At 35.6% G+C, this 20,578-nt stretch overlaps 1 protein-coding gene across 1 annotated transcript in view; it reads left to right on the top strand.

Moving 5' to 3' along the window:
• LOC150100589 (partner of xrn-2 protein 1-like) overlaps positions 1-20,084 on the top strand; it is a 105,572-nt gene extending 85,488 nt beyond the window's left edge. The window contains exons 3-4 of the mRNA XM_090401985.1: positions 12,210-12,326; positions 19,787-20,084. Of these exons, the coding sequence (XP_090258111.1) occupies positions 12,210-12,294 (85 nt within the window). The 3' untranslated portion in view covers positions 12,295-12,326; positions 19,787-20,084. The remainder of the gene's footprint in view (positions 1-12,209; positions 12,327-19,786) is intronic.
• Positions 20,085-20,578: the final 494 nt, after the last annotated feature.

The raw sequence follows: 20,578 nt of genomic DNA, 5'->3' as shown, positions 1-20,578 counted from the left end.
GATTATTTTTCAGATCTTTGGACAAATAATACTGGCATCAAAAATAATTACACCAGAAACTTACAAAATACTTTAAATGATATAATAACAATGAAAGAATTGGAGGACAAACCTAAATAAAATAAAAAATGGCAAATCAGAAGGAGAAGATGGGAAAACTCCAAACTATAAATTTGCTGGGAAAAAATTTCATCAAAGAATACTAAAATTTTTAAATAAAATATATACAAATGGACAAATACCAATAGAATGGAATACAAGTATAGTAATACCTATATTTAAAAAAGGGGATAAAACAAAACCTGCTAACTACAGAGGTATTAATAGAAAGGGGGATGGTCAATCCCTTTATGTTTTAATAGCTGGGTATGAAACTCGGATCGAAATCCATAGAGTTTCATGCCGAAAAATCTCTCGGCAGGCCCAAGTGTAAATGATCACTTGGGTAGTACCACACCAGGGCAACTCCGAGCAAAGGTGGAGCAAGCTCCCTCACTAACTTTAATATTCTCTCATAATGTAAAAGCCAGCCCCTAAGAGATGTATATATATTGTTTTACATTATGAGAAGAGTTCACTACCCAGACCGGTTTCAACATTTTTTGAGATCTCATCAGTGAGTAGGTAGACCTAGAACATCAAGGTTTTAAGTGAACATGAACTTACATACCTCTACTATCGAATTGCCGAAGTGGTGTACTCTGGAGCTGGCTTTTACATTATGAGAGAATATTAAAGTTAGTGAGGGAGCTTGCTTCACCTTTGCTGGGAGTTGCCCTGGTGTGGTACTACCCAAGTGATCATTTACACTTGGGCCTGCCGATAGATTTTTCGGCATGAAACTATGGATTTCGATGGATTCCGATCCGAGTTTCGTACCCGGCTATTAAAACATAAAGGGATTTATCATTCCCCCTTTCTATTAATGATTTCACTGGTCAAATAGCCTTTTGGCTTATTAAATTAGTAATTTACAGAGGTATTAGTTTATTGAATACATGCTACAAAATGTATAGCAGAATACTTAATGAAAAACTAAAAATATAAAGAGAAAAAATATTATTACAATGTCAAAATGGATTTAGAAAAGGATGCTCTACAATGGATGCAGCTTTCTGTCTAAAACTGTTTATAGAAAAAAAGAAGAGAATTTAATTTAGAAACTCATCTTTTGTTTATAGATTATGAAAAAGCATTTGACGAAGTAAAAAGATATATACTGTTTGATATATTACAAAGAATAAACCTAATATTTTACTACATGCAATATTGAATATATACAAAGATAACGAAATAAAAATAAATGAAAAAACGTCTGAAAAGCGATCTATAAACCAAGGAGTAAGACAAGGATGCCCTCTGTCTCTAACACTTTTCAATATTTACATTAATGAAATATTAATACAGTGGAACACCTTAAACAATCCAGGTATAGAAATTTCCCGGAATAACAAAATAAACACGCTATTATTTGCAGATGATCAGGTAATAATATCAGATAAGACAATTTACAAAGAAAAATATATAATTTAAACGTTATAGTAAAATAGTTTGGAATGAAAATTTCCATAGATAAAACTAAAACAATGGCATTTTGTGGGCAAACTCCAATTAGAAGTAAAATAGTTATTAATAATAAAATAATAGAACAGATAAATACTTTCAGTTATCTTGGATGTGAAATATATGAAGGAGAAAAAGACAAAATTAAAAACTTCAAAATTTTTACAGATTATAGGCCTGATAAATAGAACACTCAATCCAAATATAGTATAAAAAGAAACACGTTTAAAAATATACAATACTTTCGCAGTGCCCACATTGTTATATGGCAGTGAAATTTGGACAATAAACAAACAAGATAAAGAATAAAAACAAGTGAAATGAGATTTATGAGAAGAACTGCAAAATACACATTATTAGACCAAAAAGGAACGAAGATATTTTAAAAGAACTAAAAACAAAATCAATAGAAGAAAAACTAAACAATTATAAACAAAAATGGATGGAACATGTAAACTGAATGGCCAACACTTGATATCCTAAACAAATACTAAAATATAAGCCAATTGGAAAGAGAAGGCGGGGTAGTCCTCAAAAAAGGATATTATTATTATTATTATCTGAGATCTCCAGGGAGGCTGTAAATTACCCAACCCAGCTATCATACCTTCCCTTAAATTCATTTACACTAGATGCACTCACTACCCCTAAGGGCAAATTATTCCACTTATTCACTGCGTTTTGAGAGAAAAACCTAGCTCTTACCCCTTTCTTGACTAAGAACAACCTTAACTTTCATGGATGCCCCAATGTTCTCTCCCTGCCTTCCATATAACGAAAAATTTCATCATTTGAAATACTATAACACCCATTCAAAAGTTTATAGACCTCTATCATATCACCCCTCTTTCTCCTGTTAACCAGAGTCTGTAATACACATACTTGCAATCTGTCCTCATAATCTAAATCCCATAATCTGGATATAATCTTTGTAACTGTTCTTTGCACCCTTTCCACAGCTTTTTTATTCCCTTGGAACCTGGGAGACCAAATCTGAGCACAGTAATTTAAGTGTGGTCTTATTGAAGCCTTATAAAGAGGCAGAATTACTTCCTTATCCTTACATGTCAAGGTTCACTTCAGCATAGAAATTATCCTCTGAGTTGTATTTGCAACTTTTGCTATGTGAGCTTTGAACTTTAAATTCTTATCCACCAATACACCAAGATCCCTTGCCTCTTCAGTTTCTTGTAGCATAATCCTGCTAATATAATATGCCGCTGGATCTCTAATTACACCAAAGTGCATAACTTTATACTTACTAACATTAAACTGACAGCCATTTTCGTTTGCCCAGATTTCCAGTCTATTCAAATCATTTTGTAATTGCTAAATATCAGTAGCATCCCTGATTGCCCTGCCTATTTTTGCATCATCAGCAGACAATTGCAAATCTGATGATAGACCCTGCTTGAAGTCATTAATGTATAGATTGAACAATAATGGCCCAAGGACTGAACCCTGAGGTACACCTGGTTACCTTAAATCTGGCAGATTCACACCCACTGTATACCACTTTTTGATATCTGTCTGTTAACCATCCCCTGATCCAAGTCAATAGATTATGTTCCAATCCCATATTCTCCAGTTTACACAACAGCCTATCATGTGGTATCCTATCAAATGCCTTAGAAAAATCCAACATTATTATAGTGTATCCATTTCCTTTATCCAACTCAGTTGTAACATTGTTATAAAATATGAGCAAATTGCTAAAACATGACCTTCCTTTAGTAAACCAATGCTGTTCCCTGCAGAGTATAGAATGATTGTTTGCCCATTTCTGTATTCGAGTTCTTACTAACTTCTCTAATAGGTCGGTAGTTAGACACATCAGTTTTTGCACCACCCTTGTGCAATGGAACTATATTACATTCCTTCCATTCCTGTGGTATCAATCCTGAGCTGAGACTCAAGTTATACAAATGTGTGAAAGGCCTAGCCAATTCAGCTGAACATTCCTTTAACAAACAGGCAGATATTCCATCTGTCCCTATTGACAAATTCTTATCCAGGTTATGCAAAAGCTCTTCAACCTCATTTTCATGAACCTCTAACTCTTCATCCAACGTAGCAGTAGCACTGTGCACCATACTATGTACACGTGGTTGATATATCTTACCAAAGTGAGCACTCATTAACTGAACAATCTCCTTAGCTTCCGACACTCGTGTACTATCTGCATTTAGTAAAGTTATTCTTCTATATTCATTCTTTCTTCTGCTTGCGGCATAACAATAAAATTCTTTTGGATTGTCTTTAGCTTGCATGGCCAATTTCTTTTCATACTCCATTTTAGCTTTTCTCATAATACTCGTTACTTTTCTGGCCTGAGCTTTATATATTTCATAACTCCTCTCACTCTTCTTCTCACGATACTCTTTCCACATCATCGTCTTCATAAGCAGCCTTATTAAGCTAGAAATGTGGATTTCTAGCTTAATAAGGCTGCACATCCATTTCACACCCAACCTATTTACTCTTCGAACACTAGTGATATATTCAGATACCGCCTCATTCAAGCAATTTTTCAAATATTCCAATGCTTTGCTGACATTTTTTCCATTCAGTAACTGATACCATGGGACCAAAGATAGTATTCTTCTAAGTCGATCATAATTTCCAGCTTTGGAGTTCAGTATGTAGCCTGTTTTAATCGGAGCTTCAATTCAAGTAGATACTTCCCAACAAAGAACAGCATGATCACTGTCACCAATTGGTGGTAAAATAGCTATATTCTTGACAGAGATCCCTTTCGACGCTATGAGCAAATCCAACACTCTTTGACCTCGAGTTCCTTCTTTCGCATGCTGCTTGAGAAAGTTATTCCGCAACAATTCAATAAACTCCTGTTCTTTCTGATCATGAGATTTCTCTTCTACCCAATCAATGTTTGGAAAATTAGTCACCCATAATGATCATTCGCTTGGTACCCATAAGGCTAAATTGGCGATGCATTTCTTCATCCCCTACAACTGAGCTGCCAGGTCTGTTGCAACACCCCACCATATATTTCATTCTCTTAACCTTCACTTCACACCAAATAGACTCAAACTCATTGCTACATGGGACATTGTTACCATCATTGTTTTCTTGTATTTCTACCCTAACTGGACTTAAGTCATCTGATAATTTAAACAATTTTCTCTTAATAGTGCCATCAGTTTGTTATATAATGCAGCACTAAGCTGTCCCAATATTATTATTATTAAAATGAAATATATATTGAACTTTCATTGACCATGATTTGTAAACATCTAATACCAACAAGTTTCACCGGTGGGGCTGTCCTGCTTCTTCAGGGCTTATAACGGTAAGAGATAAGTGACTAGTATAGAGAAAATGAAGTAACACTATCGTATAAATTAAACATTAAAATAGAACGCGTAACATTACACGCATGGAGCATGTTGTGTAAATCACTGTTATGAGAGCACATTCTGTAGTTTTGAGCGAAATTAAATTCTGGCAGACTGAGTGATCTTATTAAGGTTTTCCATATGTCAGCTATTATCATTCCCTGGTTTCTGTTAAGATTTTCTCCAGAACGGAGGACTATAATGGCTTCCTTGAAATTTCTACAACAGAAATCTTCTAGATAAGGCATGGAGCTGCTATCCCAGTCAGTGGTATGGTTAGTAATCATGAAATGATGGGCTCGACCTGAGTTGTCTGTTCTTGTTATTAACATCTCCTATATGTTAAATTGTTCATATTTGGTCTAATGTATTAAAACTAAGAACTTTTATTGTTAAAAGACCATAAGATTTAATGATTACAAATACAAAGAGCCAACAAGTTTCACTAGCCACTGTCTAGCATTTTCAAGGCTGTACTGGTGTGAAAACAAATGCATCAAGTTACATGAAAACATACACTTTAGTAACTGCTAGGCCGTTACATTTGATAATTCATGTTTGATGCCGTGCATGCGTTCGAATGCTTCAGTCAGAATCTGGTACATGACCACGTGTTGTATAGTTTTTCACATATTGTAGTTCTGCTGAGCTGAGAGAATTGATGAGATATTTCCATATGTCTTTAAGAATAGCACCTTGATTTCAATTTAAATTATTGCCTGTGCGTAGTACCACTGCTGCTTCTTTGAAAGTTCTCTGTCTGTAGTCATTCTCTATGTAAGGCATAGAACTGTTTTTGCAATCTATAACATGATTTGAGTTGAGAAATGATGAGCTAAACCAGATGTGATGATTCTATTGTGATTGACATCCCCCCCCACATGTTCCTTCTGTCTTATTTCAAAACTTCTAGAGGTCTCTTCAATGTAAGAAAGGCCACACGTGCATGGAATTTCATATACTCCAGTAAATTTGAAGAAAGGTACCTCATCTTTGGGTAATCTTAAGACTTGTCTGATCGTGGTAGTTGGTTTAAAAACTACTCTGATGTTATGAGCTTTTATCATTCTTGCCAATTTTGTGGTTACTGAATTAATATATATGGAATGACAGCTGCGGACACATATTGGGACTCCGTTCCACATTGTTGGAGGTTGTCTTTAAAAAGCAATTTGTTTAAAATGTTAGAAGGGTATCCATTCAGAGATAGAGTGTTAGCTATTTGTGACAGTTCTCTCTGTACATCTACTTCTTTCAAAATAGACCTTAAGGCTCTTAAGGTCTCAACCTGGAACGGAGTCCCAATATGTGTTCACAGCTGTCATTCCGTATATTAATTCAGTATCCACAAAATGGTGAGAATATTAAAAGTTCATAACATCAGAGTAGTTTTTAAACCAACTACCACGATCAGAAAAGTCTTAAGTTCACCCAAAGATGAGGTACCTTTCTTCAAATTTCCTGCAGTATATGAAATTCCATGCACGTGTGGCCTTTCTTACATTGGAGAGACCTCTAGAAGTTTTGAAATAACACAGAAGGAACATGTGGGGAGATGTCAATCACAATAGAATCATCACATCTGGTTTAGCTCATCATTTCTCAACATCAAATCACGTTATAGATTGGAAAAACAGTTCTATGCCTTACATCGAGAATGACTGCAGATACAGAACTTTCAAAGAAGCAGCAGTGGTGCTACGCACAGGCAATAATTTAAACTGAAATCAAGGTGCTATTCTTAAAGACATATGGAAATATCTCATCAATTCTCTCAGCTCAACAGAACTACAATATGCGAAAAACTACACAACACGTGGTTATGTACCGGATTCTGACTGAAGCATTCGAACGCATGCACACCATCAGAGACGAATTATCAAATGTAATGGCCTAGCAGTTACTAAAGTGTATATTTTCATGTAACTTGATGCATTTGTTTTCACACCAGTACTGCCTTGAAAATGCTAGACAGTGGCTAGTGAAACTTGTTGGCTCTTTGTATTTGTAATCGTTAAATCTTATAATCTCCTATATATTCTTTTTTTTTTTCCAATTTCGAGGCTTCTCGAAGTCTGTCCTATATAGTTTAGACTATAAACACATGAGATGTTGTACACTCCAGCTTGTTTGAAAAAAGCATTAGTGTCTTTTGGCGATCTTAAAACGTGACGGACAGTCTTGATTGGTTTGAACGCAACTCTGATGTTGAAAGGTTTAAAAAGTTTTGCGATGTTTTCAGACACTGTACATGCATAAGGAATAACTATTGATGAACTGTATTGAGTGATGGTAGGTTGTTGTTGTGGGGGTTTCTGTGAAAAATCTTGTTGATTAAATTCCTTGGATAGCCATTTTTTATTAATGTCTCTGATATATGAGTAATTTCATCATAGAGTTCTTTTTCTTCTGAGATGATGTTCGTGGCTCTATTTTTGAGCATATGTATTATGCTGAGCTTCTGGGAAATATGGTGAGTTGATTTGAAATGAAAGTAGCATCCAGTGTGTGTTGGTTTGCGGTATACTGTTAGTTTGATATGTCCGTCTGCTAGTTTCTTGATTAGGTTATCCAAAAATGGTAGTTGATTATCTTTTTCCAATTCCAAAGCAAATTGTATTTTTTGATGAAAATAATTAATTTTGGTTAAAAAGTTCAAAAGAGCTGTTTTTTGTACCTCCAAATTATGAAGATATAGTCTACACACCTCCACCACACTAAAGGTTTTGGGTCTAATTTTGAGAGGATGTCTGTTTCTAGCTTTTCCATGAACAGATCTGCACAGGGCAGTGAAAGGGGACTGCCCATAGTTAAGCCATTTAGTTGCTCTTATATCATTTCATTCCATTTAAAATAATTTGATTTAAAGCAATGATGAAAAAGGTGATCTGTATCTTCAGGGAAGAGATTGTATAGGATACTGATAACTTCTTCTACTGGGATGTTGGTAAATAAAGATGCCACGTCCCAGCTGGCAGGAATGTCTGTCTTTAAGATCAAGATGTTTTTCAATGAAGTGCTTTGAATTCTTAATGTAAGTGTCTGATTTTCTGATGTCCTTTTAGGAGGCTGGAGAGGTTTTGAACAATAAATATGTGGAGCATTTCTTCTGTCGATGATCGGTCACAGCGGAACTCCACTTTTGTGGACTTTCGGGGCTCCATACAATCATCGTCAATGGGTGTAGTGACTTCAAATTCCATTGCAAGTCTGTGGACCAACTAGTCATGTTCCATAATAAGTTACTAGTGTCCTTGTGGTTTTTCCATGTTGAATCCAACTCTAATATGTGATATACGTTGTGTCAAGAGTTGTAATACTTTTCATATAGCATGTTGAATTTTTTCATTTGAGTTTTTTTACTAATTAGAAAAGCTTTGTCGAAACTGTTGTAAATCATCTTATCTAGAAATGTCTCTGTACTAGCCACTTTGAGTTTTATTTCCTCTTACCATTATAAGCCTTGAAGAAGCCAGACAGCACAACGCACTCAGGATTTAGCTTTGGGGGGGCAAGTTGAGGAGATGATTTGAGAATACACACTACGCATCGCATACAACCTATGACTGAGCATCTGCAATGATCGCTAATTCATAAGTAGCATAGAAACAGAAAACACGACACAACAAAAATAAAAAAAAAAGGAATTTTAATTAGGATAAGATTTTTGGAAAATTTTCTAGTGTTTTTTCCTTTTTCTTTGGAGGGGGCCAGGGCCCCTTGGCCCCCCCCCCCCTATGGGTGCACCACTGCCCGTTGGTGAAACTTGTTGGTATTAGATGTTTATAATTTTAATTATTATGTCTACTCATGGTATTTCCTTACTGAAACATAGATGTTTATAAATCATGGTCAATTAAAGATCAATATATATTTCACTTTAATTATATGTTTGAATGACTAAATATAATCTAAACTATTATTATTATTATTATTAAGAGAGACCTCCAGGGAGTCAGAAACTCATCGAGGGAGGCCACATACTACACACACCAGATATCATACTTATTCTTGAATTCATTCATACTGCTTGCACACATACACACAACATCCAGTGGCAATCCATTCCAATCACGCACCACCCTATGAGAGAAAAATCTAGTCTCCTCATCCCTTTCTTAGCAGCCTTCATTCTTAGCTTCCAAGGATGCTCACTCTCTGTAAATTGAAAAATTTCATCAATTGAAATCCTGTATGACCTTTTCAGAAATTTGTAAGTTTCAATCGTATCTTCCCTCTTTCTCCTGTGTGCTAATGTCTGCAGTCTACAAATTCTCAGTCTGTCTTCATAATCAGTATTCCACAATCCTGATATCATTTTTAACGCCCTCCTTTTGTATTCTCTCCAATATATCAGAATCACAACGAAGACCAGACCTGCGCACAATACTCCAAGGTCTTATCAAGGCCTTGTAAAGAGGCAAAATGACATCCTTATCTTTACATGTAAACGTTCGTTTAGCATTGCAATTATCTTTGTAGTGGTATTTGCAATCTTTGCTACGTGACCCCTGAACTTCAACTTCTTGTCTATTAACACTCCAAGATACCTAGCCTCATCAGTTTCTTCTAGCCTAATCCCACCAATATAATATAACATTAGATATCTAATCACACTGAAGTGAATGACTTTACATTTACTGACATTGAACTGATACCCATTTTCCCATGACCACAATTCCACTATTAAAATCATACTGTAAGTACTGCATATCAGCAGCATTCCTGATTACTCTGCCTATCTTTGCATCATCAGCAAATAGCTGTAGTCACTTGTCAAATCCTTCTCAATATCATTAATGTACAGATTGAATAACAATCTGTGGACCAAGCACTGATCCTTGTGGTACACCTTAAATCTCTCAGATTCACATCCCCCGTGTACCACTTTTTGATATCCGTCAGTCAGCCAACCTCTTATCCATGCTAATATTCTATAACCCAAACCCATTTTCTCCAATTTATGCAGAAGTCTGCGATGCCGTATTCTGTCAAAAGTCTTATTAAATCCAAAAGTATCATGATGTATCCATTCCCCTTGTCTAATTCAATGGTAACATTGTTATAGAATGTGAGCAAGTTGCTAAAACATGACCTTCCTTTAGTAAACCCATGTTGTTCATTGCAAAGTAGAGATTCACTGTCAACCCATTTCTGAATGCGAGCCCTAAAAATTTTTTCCAAAATCTTCACCACCACTCCTGAGATACTAATTGGTCGATAGTTGGATACATTGGTCTTTGCATCACCCTTCTGCAGGAATGTATGGTAATGCATATTAAACAGCCTGGTCAAAGGAATGGCCAGTTCAGCTGAACACTCTTAGCACACATGCTGATATCCCATCAGTCCCTATTGCTGAATTCTTATTCATTTTGTGCAACAGCTAATACCTCATCCTCATACACCTGCGTTTCTTCATCTAGTGAAGAGGTAACAGTGACTCAATGTTGCGTATACCAGGTTAATAGCTTTTAACAAAATGGGTACTTATTAGCTGAACAACCTCTTCTGCATCTGTAACCCTCATGCAATCTGGATTTAGAAGTTATTCTTTCATGTCCATTCTTTTTTTTACTTGCAGCATATCGATAGAATTCTTGGGGTTGTTTTTAGCATGCAGAGCCAGTTTCTTTTCATACTCAGACTTTTCTTTCTGTACAACAGTTGTGACTGTTCTAGCCTGCTGCTTATAACGGACGTCATTCTTATGTACATATATTCCTTCCACATCGTCCTTTTCTTACAAATCTCTTACTTAATAAGATTACACATCCATTTGATTCTTACTCTATTTATTCTTCGAACTCTCAGGACACATTTTTATATCGCATCATTTAAGTATTGTTTAAATGCCTCCCAAGCACGTTGATATTCTTCCCATCCAGCAACCAATCCCATTCCACTGAACTCAATATACTTCTCAGTTGGTCATAATTTCCTGCTTTGTAGTTCAGCTTGTAACCTTTTCTGAATGGAATATTCAGAAACTTAGTCACTTCCCAAGTGAGTACTGCATGATCACTGTCACCAACCGGAGGCAGAATAGTTACATCTTTAACTGAAATGCCCTCTGACATTATAATCAAATGTAACACTTTGTGCCCTTGAGTTCCTTCTATCACATGCTGCTTGAGGAAGTTGTCCGGCAACAGCTCAATAAATGCATTTTCATTCTTATCATGAGATTCTACTGCTACTCAATCAATATTTGGATAATTAAAGTCTCCCATTATGATTGCTCTTTTCGTGCTCATCTTTTCTATTTGGTGATGCATTTCTTCATCACCAGCAACTGATCCATGTCTGTAACAACACCCCCACTATGTGATTAGTCTTGTTAGATTCCACCTCACACCAAATGGCTTCAAATTCACTGCCACATGAAATATTGTTAGTAGTAGTACTACAGTCATAGGTCTCAACTTGAACTGGATTCAAGTCATCCGATATCATTAGCAGCATGCCCCTTCCTCTCCTATCTTCTCTATCCTTCCTGAAAATATTGTTCCCTTGACACGCGATGCCAGTTAGTAGGCCTGATTCTGATAGCCAGGTCTCACTAATACCTATAATCTGAGGCTGCAACATATTGACTAAAGCAACCAACTCTATCCCTTTGTTTCTGATACTCCTAGTATTCATTTACAGACATAATAATAATAATACCTGTTTGTTCTTTTGTATTGTCTTATCTGCAGTCTGCCTGACACCGTTGGACAACTTGCAGATCTCTATTTTTCTCTAATGCCTAACACATCTTTGCACATATGATGGGTCCAAACCAGACAAATACAAACCCAAAATCATTCTCTCCTCATCAACATTTCCATGACAAAGCACATTCCTGTCATTAACACATATAACATTATTACTCTTACACTCACATTCACCATTCCTCCCTTTATAATTTAGTTTCCCTGACTCTCTGTTAGGTCTCATACCAGTTATTAGTTTTTCTAGACTCCTGATACCAAATGCATTCAGGTGTAGGTTGTCCCTCTTATACAAATCCAATCTTCCCTCAGACTCATTCCACACATCCAAAAAGTCACATCCATTCCTTCTACATAGCTTACGCATCAAATCATTTGCCATCATGGCCCTTCTTCTTAATTCATTTTTATCATAGCGAGGTAAAATACTGACGATTTTCACTTTCTCACTCTTCCAACAACCCTTTCATGTCCTTTATATTATATTAACCTATTCTATTTAATTATAGGAAATAATATCCTTAACATTATTATCATATTCAGTATTATCTGAAGATATATCTTTTTTTAGGTATCCTGAACCTGTCATGAGGCAAGTGAATGAATTAGCAAAAAATTTGAAAGTTGCAAAAGAACTTGCAAAAAAAAGAGCTTAATTTTAAATCCTGGATATAGAAGTAAGAAGGAGGTGAGTATTAATTAGCTGTGAAGCTATAAATAAAAATAATAATCTAACTAAATAATTCTGACCTGATCTTAAAATAGTGGTTTAAATAGTAAACAACATTGTTTGGTTACTATTTTTTGGGTGGCTTTGGGTGACCAATAAATCACCCAAAATGGTTCTTAACCAAAGTGATAATTTGTATGGCTTTGTACTGTTATGTGAATGCACATTCTTTTGTAAAACAACAGTAAATTGATGTGGTAATCACATCATGGTAGGCAGCATTAAATAGAGTGATATGAGCAAATTTTAGAATGCACGAACTGGACAATGAGAGTTATTTGTATTTTGGTACTACTGAAGGTTTTACTAAGGACAAAGTGGAACATTTTTTCAAGGTATTAGAGAAGGCAGCTGACAACAAGAACAGAAAAGTTGGCACTTGTTGCAGAACTAAACAGCATAGCAGGAAATGATTGTCAGACTTATAGAGATGTGTTTTGGGAAATTTGGAGAAAAGCGCAAAGCTGATAATGGTAAGTACCAGCTGAATTTCTGTTCAGAATATGGACTAGTCATTACTAACACCATGTTCAGACATAAAGATGGGCACTAATTCACACAGAGTTAGAAAAGCCTAGCAGTATCTTACACTGGTTCAGGACTCAAGAACATAGAGAGAATGTAATATTGTAAGTGATCACATTTAGTTTTGAGCAGGAGAAAATTGAATATCGTTGAAAAGAAGAGAGTGTAAGAAAGCTTAAAAAAGAATGAATCAAAGTTGAGCAGCTTTCAGAGGTGAATTGTCAACACTCAGATATACAAACATCATTCAGGAAAAATTGAAAGAGTTTAAAAACAAGAACCTTTGAGATTTAGTAGCAAACTCTGATGAAAACATTGATTGATTCAACCAGAGATGCATGTTGGATAGAAAAATAGAACTTCATTATGGAGTGAGAAAGCTAAAGAGGAGTCAAGGAAAAGAGGTAAGAATATCAAATGTTTCTGGAAGGCTTGTGATCTGAGAGAATGCAGAGAAAAATGTAAAAAAGTGATGTACTCTGTAAAATAGCTAATGGTAAGAAAATAAATATTAGGATGGTCGTAAACTATTCTGGAGACTTTGGAAAAACTCAGAAATGAAAGAAAGCGTACTGTAAAAGGAATCAGAGATAATAAAAGGGATATATAAACTGAAGATAAAGATGTTCTAGACGTCAGGAGTGATTATTTTGAAAGATCGTTCAATGAAACAAGCAGTGACAGCACTTTGGTAGAAAACATGATTTGTATATCTGTCCTTAAAGAAAAGTTAAAATTCATAACTTATTCAAAAATTTGCATGATTTCATTTGAAGAATGGCATCAGAAATGGAGTTACCAATGTGACACTTTGCTTCCTGACACTCCAGAAAAGTCGTAATAAACAATACTTGGCAAGAAACTATATTCTTGTTTTATCATCATCATCATCCAATTCCTGCCATGTACCCTCAAGGGGTATACAGGATATGATAGTACTACATGAAAAATTTACATCATTACTAACTTCCTATCTACAATTTTCCTCCAAATCAGTCTGTTACTTGTCAAGACTCCAACATTATCAGATCTTATATTTCTCTCGTCTAAGGCACTTTGTACCGCATCAATCAACCTATATCTTGGTCTTCCTCTGGGTTGTTTTCTTGCCAACCTGGCAAAGAACACTTGTTTTGCTAATCTTTCCTTGCCCATTCTGTTTAAGTGACCATACCACCTGAGATTAGCTCTGCTAATGCATTCCTGGATGCTGACAATATCAAGTTCTTTCCTAATATCCTCTTTTTTAATATAATATTGCCATTGATGCCATCAGTTCATGCCTCTAATCTTTCTCAGGACTCTCATATCTGCAGTCTCTAATCTATGGTCAAGTGTTTTACTTCTGACCCAGCTCTCAAATCCATAAGTTAAAACTGGTTTGAACACTGTCTTGTATACTAATTTAGTGTTCTGACTAATTTCTCTCTTATTCCATATGAATTTATTCAATTGACTGCCTACCATACCAGCTTTGTTGATTCTGTTGTCTATTTCCATATTTAATTTACCATCTTCAGTAAAAATCGTGCCTAAGTAGCTGAAACGTTTTACTTGTTCCACAGGTTCTCCGTTCACAACACAGTTGACATTTTCATCAATTCTACCTATTTTCATTGTCTTTGTGTTTTTAATGCTGACCTTCATACCATATCTATTACAACAGTTATTCAATTTAGTCAGGGAATCTTGCAAACTTGTAACGGATTTATTTAGAAGTATAACATCATCCGCATAAAGCAAAGAGCTGACATTAACATCTCCAATTCTGATATCGTGTTTAATACCACTTTCCTTCATAATACGATCCATATAGATAATGAATAACAGAGGGGATAATGTATATCCTTGTCTCACACCAGTTTTAACATTAAACCATCTTCCTGTACTCCCTTCAATTCTAACTGCTGACTTACAACTCAAATAAAGACTAAGTATTGCTTGATATAATGCCCCATTGACACAATATAACTGTAGCTTATTGAATAGCTTCTCTCTTGGCACCTTATCATATGCATTTTCCAGATCGACAAAACTTAAATACAGATCTTTGTTATATTCCCATGCTTTCTCAACTATTTGTCGTAAAGTGAAGATCTGATCCTGACAGCCTCTATTTGGTCTGAATCCAGCTTGTTCTTCACCAAGCTTTTCTTCCACTATTCTTCTCAACCGTTTCTCAAGTATACTTGCATAGATCTTGTCCGTAACACTCAGTAGGGAGATACCTCTGTAATTCTCTCATTCAGTTTTATTTCTCTTTTTATATATTGGTACTATTAGAGCTCTGCTCCAATCATCGGGAATTCGTCCCTCTGTCCAGGCTTTCTGAACTATGCAGTGCAGCCACTGTAACACTTTTGTATCACCATACTTCAGCATTTCTGGTCGAATATCATCTACTCCTGCTGCCTTTCCACATTTCAAGACTTTGATGGCTTTTTCAACTTCAAGTATGAATATGTATTCCTAACTGTATGCCTGTGGAGTGTTTTTTACCACTGTGCTATCAGTACTTGTTTCATTTAGCAATTTTTCAAAGTAATTACTCCATACTTCAAGGATATCTTTTTCTCCTGTTTTCTTGTCACCTTTATCATCTCTAACTCCTTTTACAGCATTCTTTCCTCAATTTCTAAGATTCTTCAACAACCTCCAGAATATCTTACCACCTACTTGATATTTATTTTCTATGTTCTTGCCAAAGTCCTCCAATGACTTTTGTTTTACACAGTGTTTCGCTTTCTTACATCTGTCTCTGTATTCTCGAAGAGCAAAAGCTGACTTATTTGCCAGGAACTTTTGATATGCTTTCTTCTTTTCCTACACTACCTCTTTAACTTCCTGTGTCCACCATGGAGTTCTGATTTTTCTATCCTTGCAGACAGCCTCACCACATGCCTCTCTGGCTGAATGCATCAGGGTTTTCTTCAAGGCTTGCCACTGGATCTGCAAGGTTTGGTTCCTGTTCTCAAACTCTTTCATTTTTTCTTCAATAATCTTTGTGTATTTTAATCCTTTCTTTTAGGGTTACACGGTGATCAGCATTCATTTTAAAAATTTTATGGAATTTACAAAAGTGTTAAAAAAAACTTTTTTTATTATCGCGACGTTTCGATCTTCACATCAAGATCATCATCTGGAGCATACATAAATATACAGGACAAGCTGAGTTACATCATTAACTTTAAGCTAGAGAAACAATGATTCGATCACATGTTATTCTACTGGCATGACCTCTGGTGAAAAAAAAAATTGTGTATTTTAGTCTACAGTTCACATCTGAAAGCTGCTCAACTTTTATTCGCTTTAAAACTTTCTTACATGTTATTCTTTTCGATATGAAATTCAATTTTATCCTGCTAAGACTAAATAGTGATCACTTCCAATTTCAAATCCTCTGTACACTCTGGAGTCCTGCACCAGGGAGAAAACATCACTATCAACAGTAACATAGTCAATGAGAGTTTTCTTATTCCTTGCCTCTTCTCTCCATATCAATTTGTGCACATTTTTATTAACATGGTGTTAGTAATAACTAGTCCATGTCCTGAGCAGAAATCCAACAGGTATTTGCCATTATTATTAGCTTTGCTCTTTTCTCCAAATTTTCCCAAAATATTTTTGTATTTTGACAATCATTTCCTACTCTGCTATTTAGATCCCCAACAAGTACCAACTTTTCCTCTTTCATTGTGTCAGTTGCTTTTTCTAAAGCATCAAAAAATTCCTCCACTTCTACCTTAGTAGAACCTTCTGAGGGACCATAGGCACAAATAAGTCTCATTGTCCAATTCCCCATTCTGATATTTGCCTACATCACTCTCCTTGAGACTGCCTGCCATTCAAGAAGATTAGCCTCGTATTTGTGTTGAATGCTCTGGCTACTTCTTCTTTTCCTTGATTTTCATTTCCCGAATATAACATTTTGTATTTATTGTTGAGAAAGATCTCACCAGTTTTTGCCTTTTTTGTTTCAGTCACCCCTATTATGTCGATCTGGTACTTATCTAATTCTTCAGTTAGCTCCATTTCTTTGCCATTCAGGCTTCTTATGTTGATAGTACCAATCTTTAACTCTGATGATGTTGAGTTAGGATGTGTTTTCAGATTTGTTCCAGTAGCTGACTTTTCGTTGTTCGCCCTGGTTCCCTGGCGAAAGCAACGAGGGCCTTGTTTAACCGGGCGATGCCCCAGCCGGCATGAAATTTTGTCATGTTGTACTATCATTTTATATATTGGTTTAAGCCAATAGGAATACAATTTGGTCGGCTAAATCCCAAATTGTCAGCCCATCCTCGTCCGTTCAGTATCCAGGTAGATACCCAACAGGGTGCACCACGAGAAGGTGAGGATTGGACATTAGGGCAGATGCCCTGGTTGGTTCTCCACATTCCTTTAAAGACTATGCGGAGGTCTTCTCTCAGTTATACAGCTTTGATCCTTAAGCACCCCATTCTTTTTTTATCCTTTATCTAAGTATGAACAAGTAAGTCTATACTTGAAGTAGCTTCACAAGTAATCTACTTGTATATAGGCAACGTGGTTAGCGTGTCTGCTCTCCAGTCAAGAGGCTGCGGGTTCGAATCCTGCCATGGGCATGGATGTTTGTGATTGTCTGTGGAAATACTAGTTGTGGTGGTGGTCGGTGGTAGATGGCATTGGTGTAGTTGCGGTCAGTTGGTGGATTGTGAGTGGTGGCAGCAGAGTTGTAGAGTGGATGCCCTCCCTCGATGAGTCTTTGGACTCCCTGGAGGTGACAAATAATAATAATAATAATCTGATTTCTGCCATATCCCATAATGCACAATCACTTCCTTTCAGGGTCATTGCTATTCACACCTTGAGATTAAGAAGTGAAGGAGAAGTTCATCATACACTGCTTCACCTCAGTAAGGGTGTTGAAATAGTGACCTTCCCATAATGCCTGACAAATGCACATATCTGAAAAGAAGTGTGCTTTCCATTATGGGATACTGGAGCATTCTAATAGGAAATCTACACACACACACACACACACAGTAGCCTATTTTTTAAGTTACTGCACTTTTTGTTTGTTCACCCTTTAGTAAATGATGAAAACAAGAATATTATTTCCTGTCAAGTATAAAAATATAATTTACTTTCTAAGCAAAAAAAATCCTTTATTTATTTTAAGATTAGTTTATTTATCCTCATATTTATTAGTAAATATGAGGATAAATATTCATTATCCCATCCATTTAGTGGTTTTCAGTGAGATCTGCAAAATACCCTTCACAACTGCAATCACCTCTTGATTCAAAGTAAAACGCTAACCAGTGAGGAAGAGTTTTAGTTTTGGGAAAAGATAGAACTCAGAGGGCGCCAAATCTGGGGAATAGGGTGGATGTTCCAACAATTCATAATGCAGATCCCTTAATTTTCCAATTGCCAAAATACCTTTGTGGGCAGGTGCATTGTCCTGATGAAAGATGATTTTTTTTTCTTCCACAAACCAGGCCTTTTCTCACAAATTTTTTCATCTAGTCTGGTTAAAAGATTGGAATAATATTCCCCGGCTATTGTTTTACCCTTTTCAAGATAATTAATAAACAAAATGTCTTGAGCATCCCAAAACACTGATGCCATGATTTTTCCTGCTGATGGAACTGACTTTGTCTTCTTTGGCACTAAACAACTGGCTTGTGTCCACCATTTTGACTGCTGTTTGGATTCTAGTGTGTAATGGTGAATCCAACTCTCATCCATAGTAATAAATCAATGCACAAAATCAGTTTTATTCCTGTTAAAACGCTCCAAGCACTGATCAGAGATTTTCATGTGGGTGCATTTTTGATCTGCTGTGAGCAAGTACATCACCTATCTTGTGCAAAGCTTTTTCATTTGCAATTCTTCATGCGAAATATATCCTACACGTTCTTTTGAAATGCCTGTAGTCTGAGAAATTTCATGCATTTTGACTCGCCAGTCATCCAATACCATATCATAACTCGATCAATGATTTCTGGTGTTGTTACACTTTTTGGATGTCCTTCACGTGGATCATCTTCAAGGCTAGTACTGCCCCATTTAAACTCGGCGGCTCATTTCTTAATTGTTGAAAACGAAGGAGAAGAGTGCCCATAAGCTTTTATGAACTTTGGATGAATTTCTTTTGGTGTTAAACCTTTTTTTACAAAGAATTTTATAACCTCACAATACTCAATTTTATCAATTTCAAGGGAACTTTTGCTTCAGGCAGCTATATAAAACAAACTACTTGATAGAATGACTTACAGTTTCACATGGATGCTTATGACAGATGTACCAACTCAGAAAAAAAAAATCTTGCTGATGGTGTTGCCATCTGTGGTCGACGCCGAGAACTTTTCAGACCACCCTCGTAAGTTTTTGCGGTTGACTCTTGAAGTGGAGTTTAACCATCAGTTTTAATTATGGAAAGCCAATTCTTCAGCAGGTTTTATGTCATAAATGCTTTTTACCTCACTTATCATGCCTAACAGGACATGCCAGACATTACAAATTGTTGATTATGACTGATTTTGTTGTAATGGGATATGATCAGTAAGAGGATAGTGTATGTAGGCATCAGAAAAATTTTATATAAGAATGCTCAGGCATAATGCAAATTAACCAGCTATGCAAATAAAACATGACATGTTTTATTTTATGTTTATTTGGATTATTTATGTATTTTTAAGGTATAACCTAAAATAAAAATAATCCAATTACTGATAGTAGTAATTGGTTTATTTTGTACCCAATCGTGAAATCTGAAATTTGAATCATTAATACTGAATGTTAGCAAAGATGAGAAAAAAAGGTATTAAATTTTTATATTTTCTCAAAATATATGATTTATTTCTATTGATTCTAAAAATATAACCTATATGTTTTTTAATGTTTCTCAGTTGCTGCTGCATCATATGACATCACCTGCCCTGGCTATCCATTGTTTCAGAGCCAATCAGAATTCAGAAACCTCACTAGTGTAGTTCCATGTGAATATGTTTTGACTTGAGTTTTATGTTATTGAAAGTTTTTTGAATTTTATCTTCGTCTGTTTATAATGGAACTGAAGAAATTAACTCTCTCTCTCTCTCTCCAAAGAACAGATTCAAGCATATCCTTGTGTTAGAACTGAATTTGTGTAAAAATTATCTATCATTAATATGTGAATAATAAAATCAGTTGGTGTCACTCTTAAAATGTGAGTATTTTCTTTACCTCTCTCCTGACATAAATATGCTAATATTGGTTTCAACATTGATAGTTAAACAGATTAAATATTAGCCATAGTATTAGTAAAAGCTGGAGTGGGTCCACAATTAATATTCAACTATGATATCATTTTGCCAACATCGGGCACCTCACGTTGGCAAAAGTTAGTGACATGTTTACCTGACTAGTAACTTAATGAAAATTTTCAAGCCTTGACTATAGCAAACTCATACATAGGAATAGTTTGTTGCTGTACATTTTCTTTAGAAAGCACTGTGCCTGTAGAGTTTTCATTAGTTTGCTCTAGCAAAATCAAATTACTGTTTTCCAACTTTAAAATAAATACTGATGATACAAATTAACTTGAATTTGTTTAATGATTAAATCTGAACTAATTCAAATAAATATTCTAACTAGTCTGTTTTTTATTCAGGTACTATCTCTCCATAAAAATTGCTGCATGTCCCTAAACTGCATTGTTG

This window comes from Typopeltis vanoorti, chromosome 12 (assembly GCF_054136105.1).
Source record: "Typopeltis vanoorti isolate ZY-2024b chromosome 12, IOZ_Tvanoo_1.0, whole genome shotgun sequence".
In the NCBI taxonomy this organism is placed as follows: Eukaryota; Metazoa; Arthropoda; class Arachnida; order Uropygi; family Thelyphonidae; genus Typopeltis; species Typopeltis vanoorti.
This window is presented reverse-complemented; position numbering and strand designations above follow the sequence as displayed.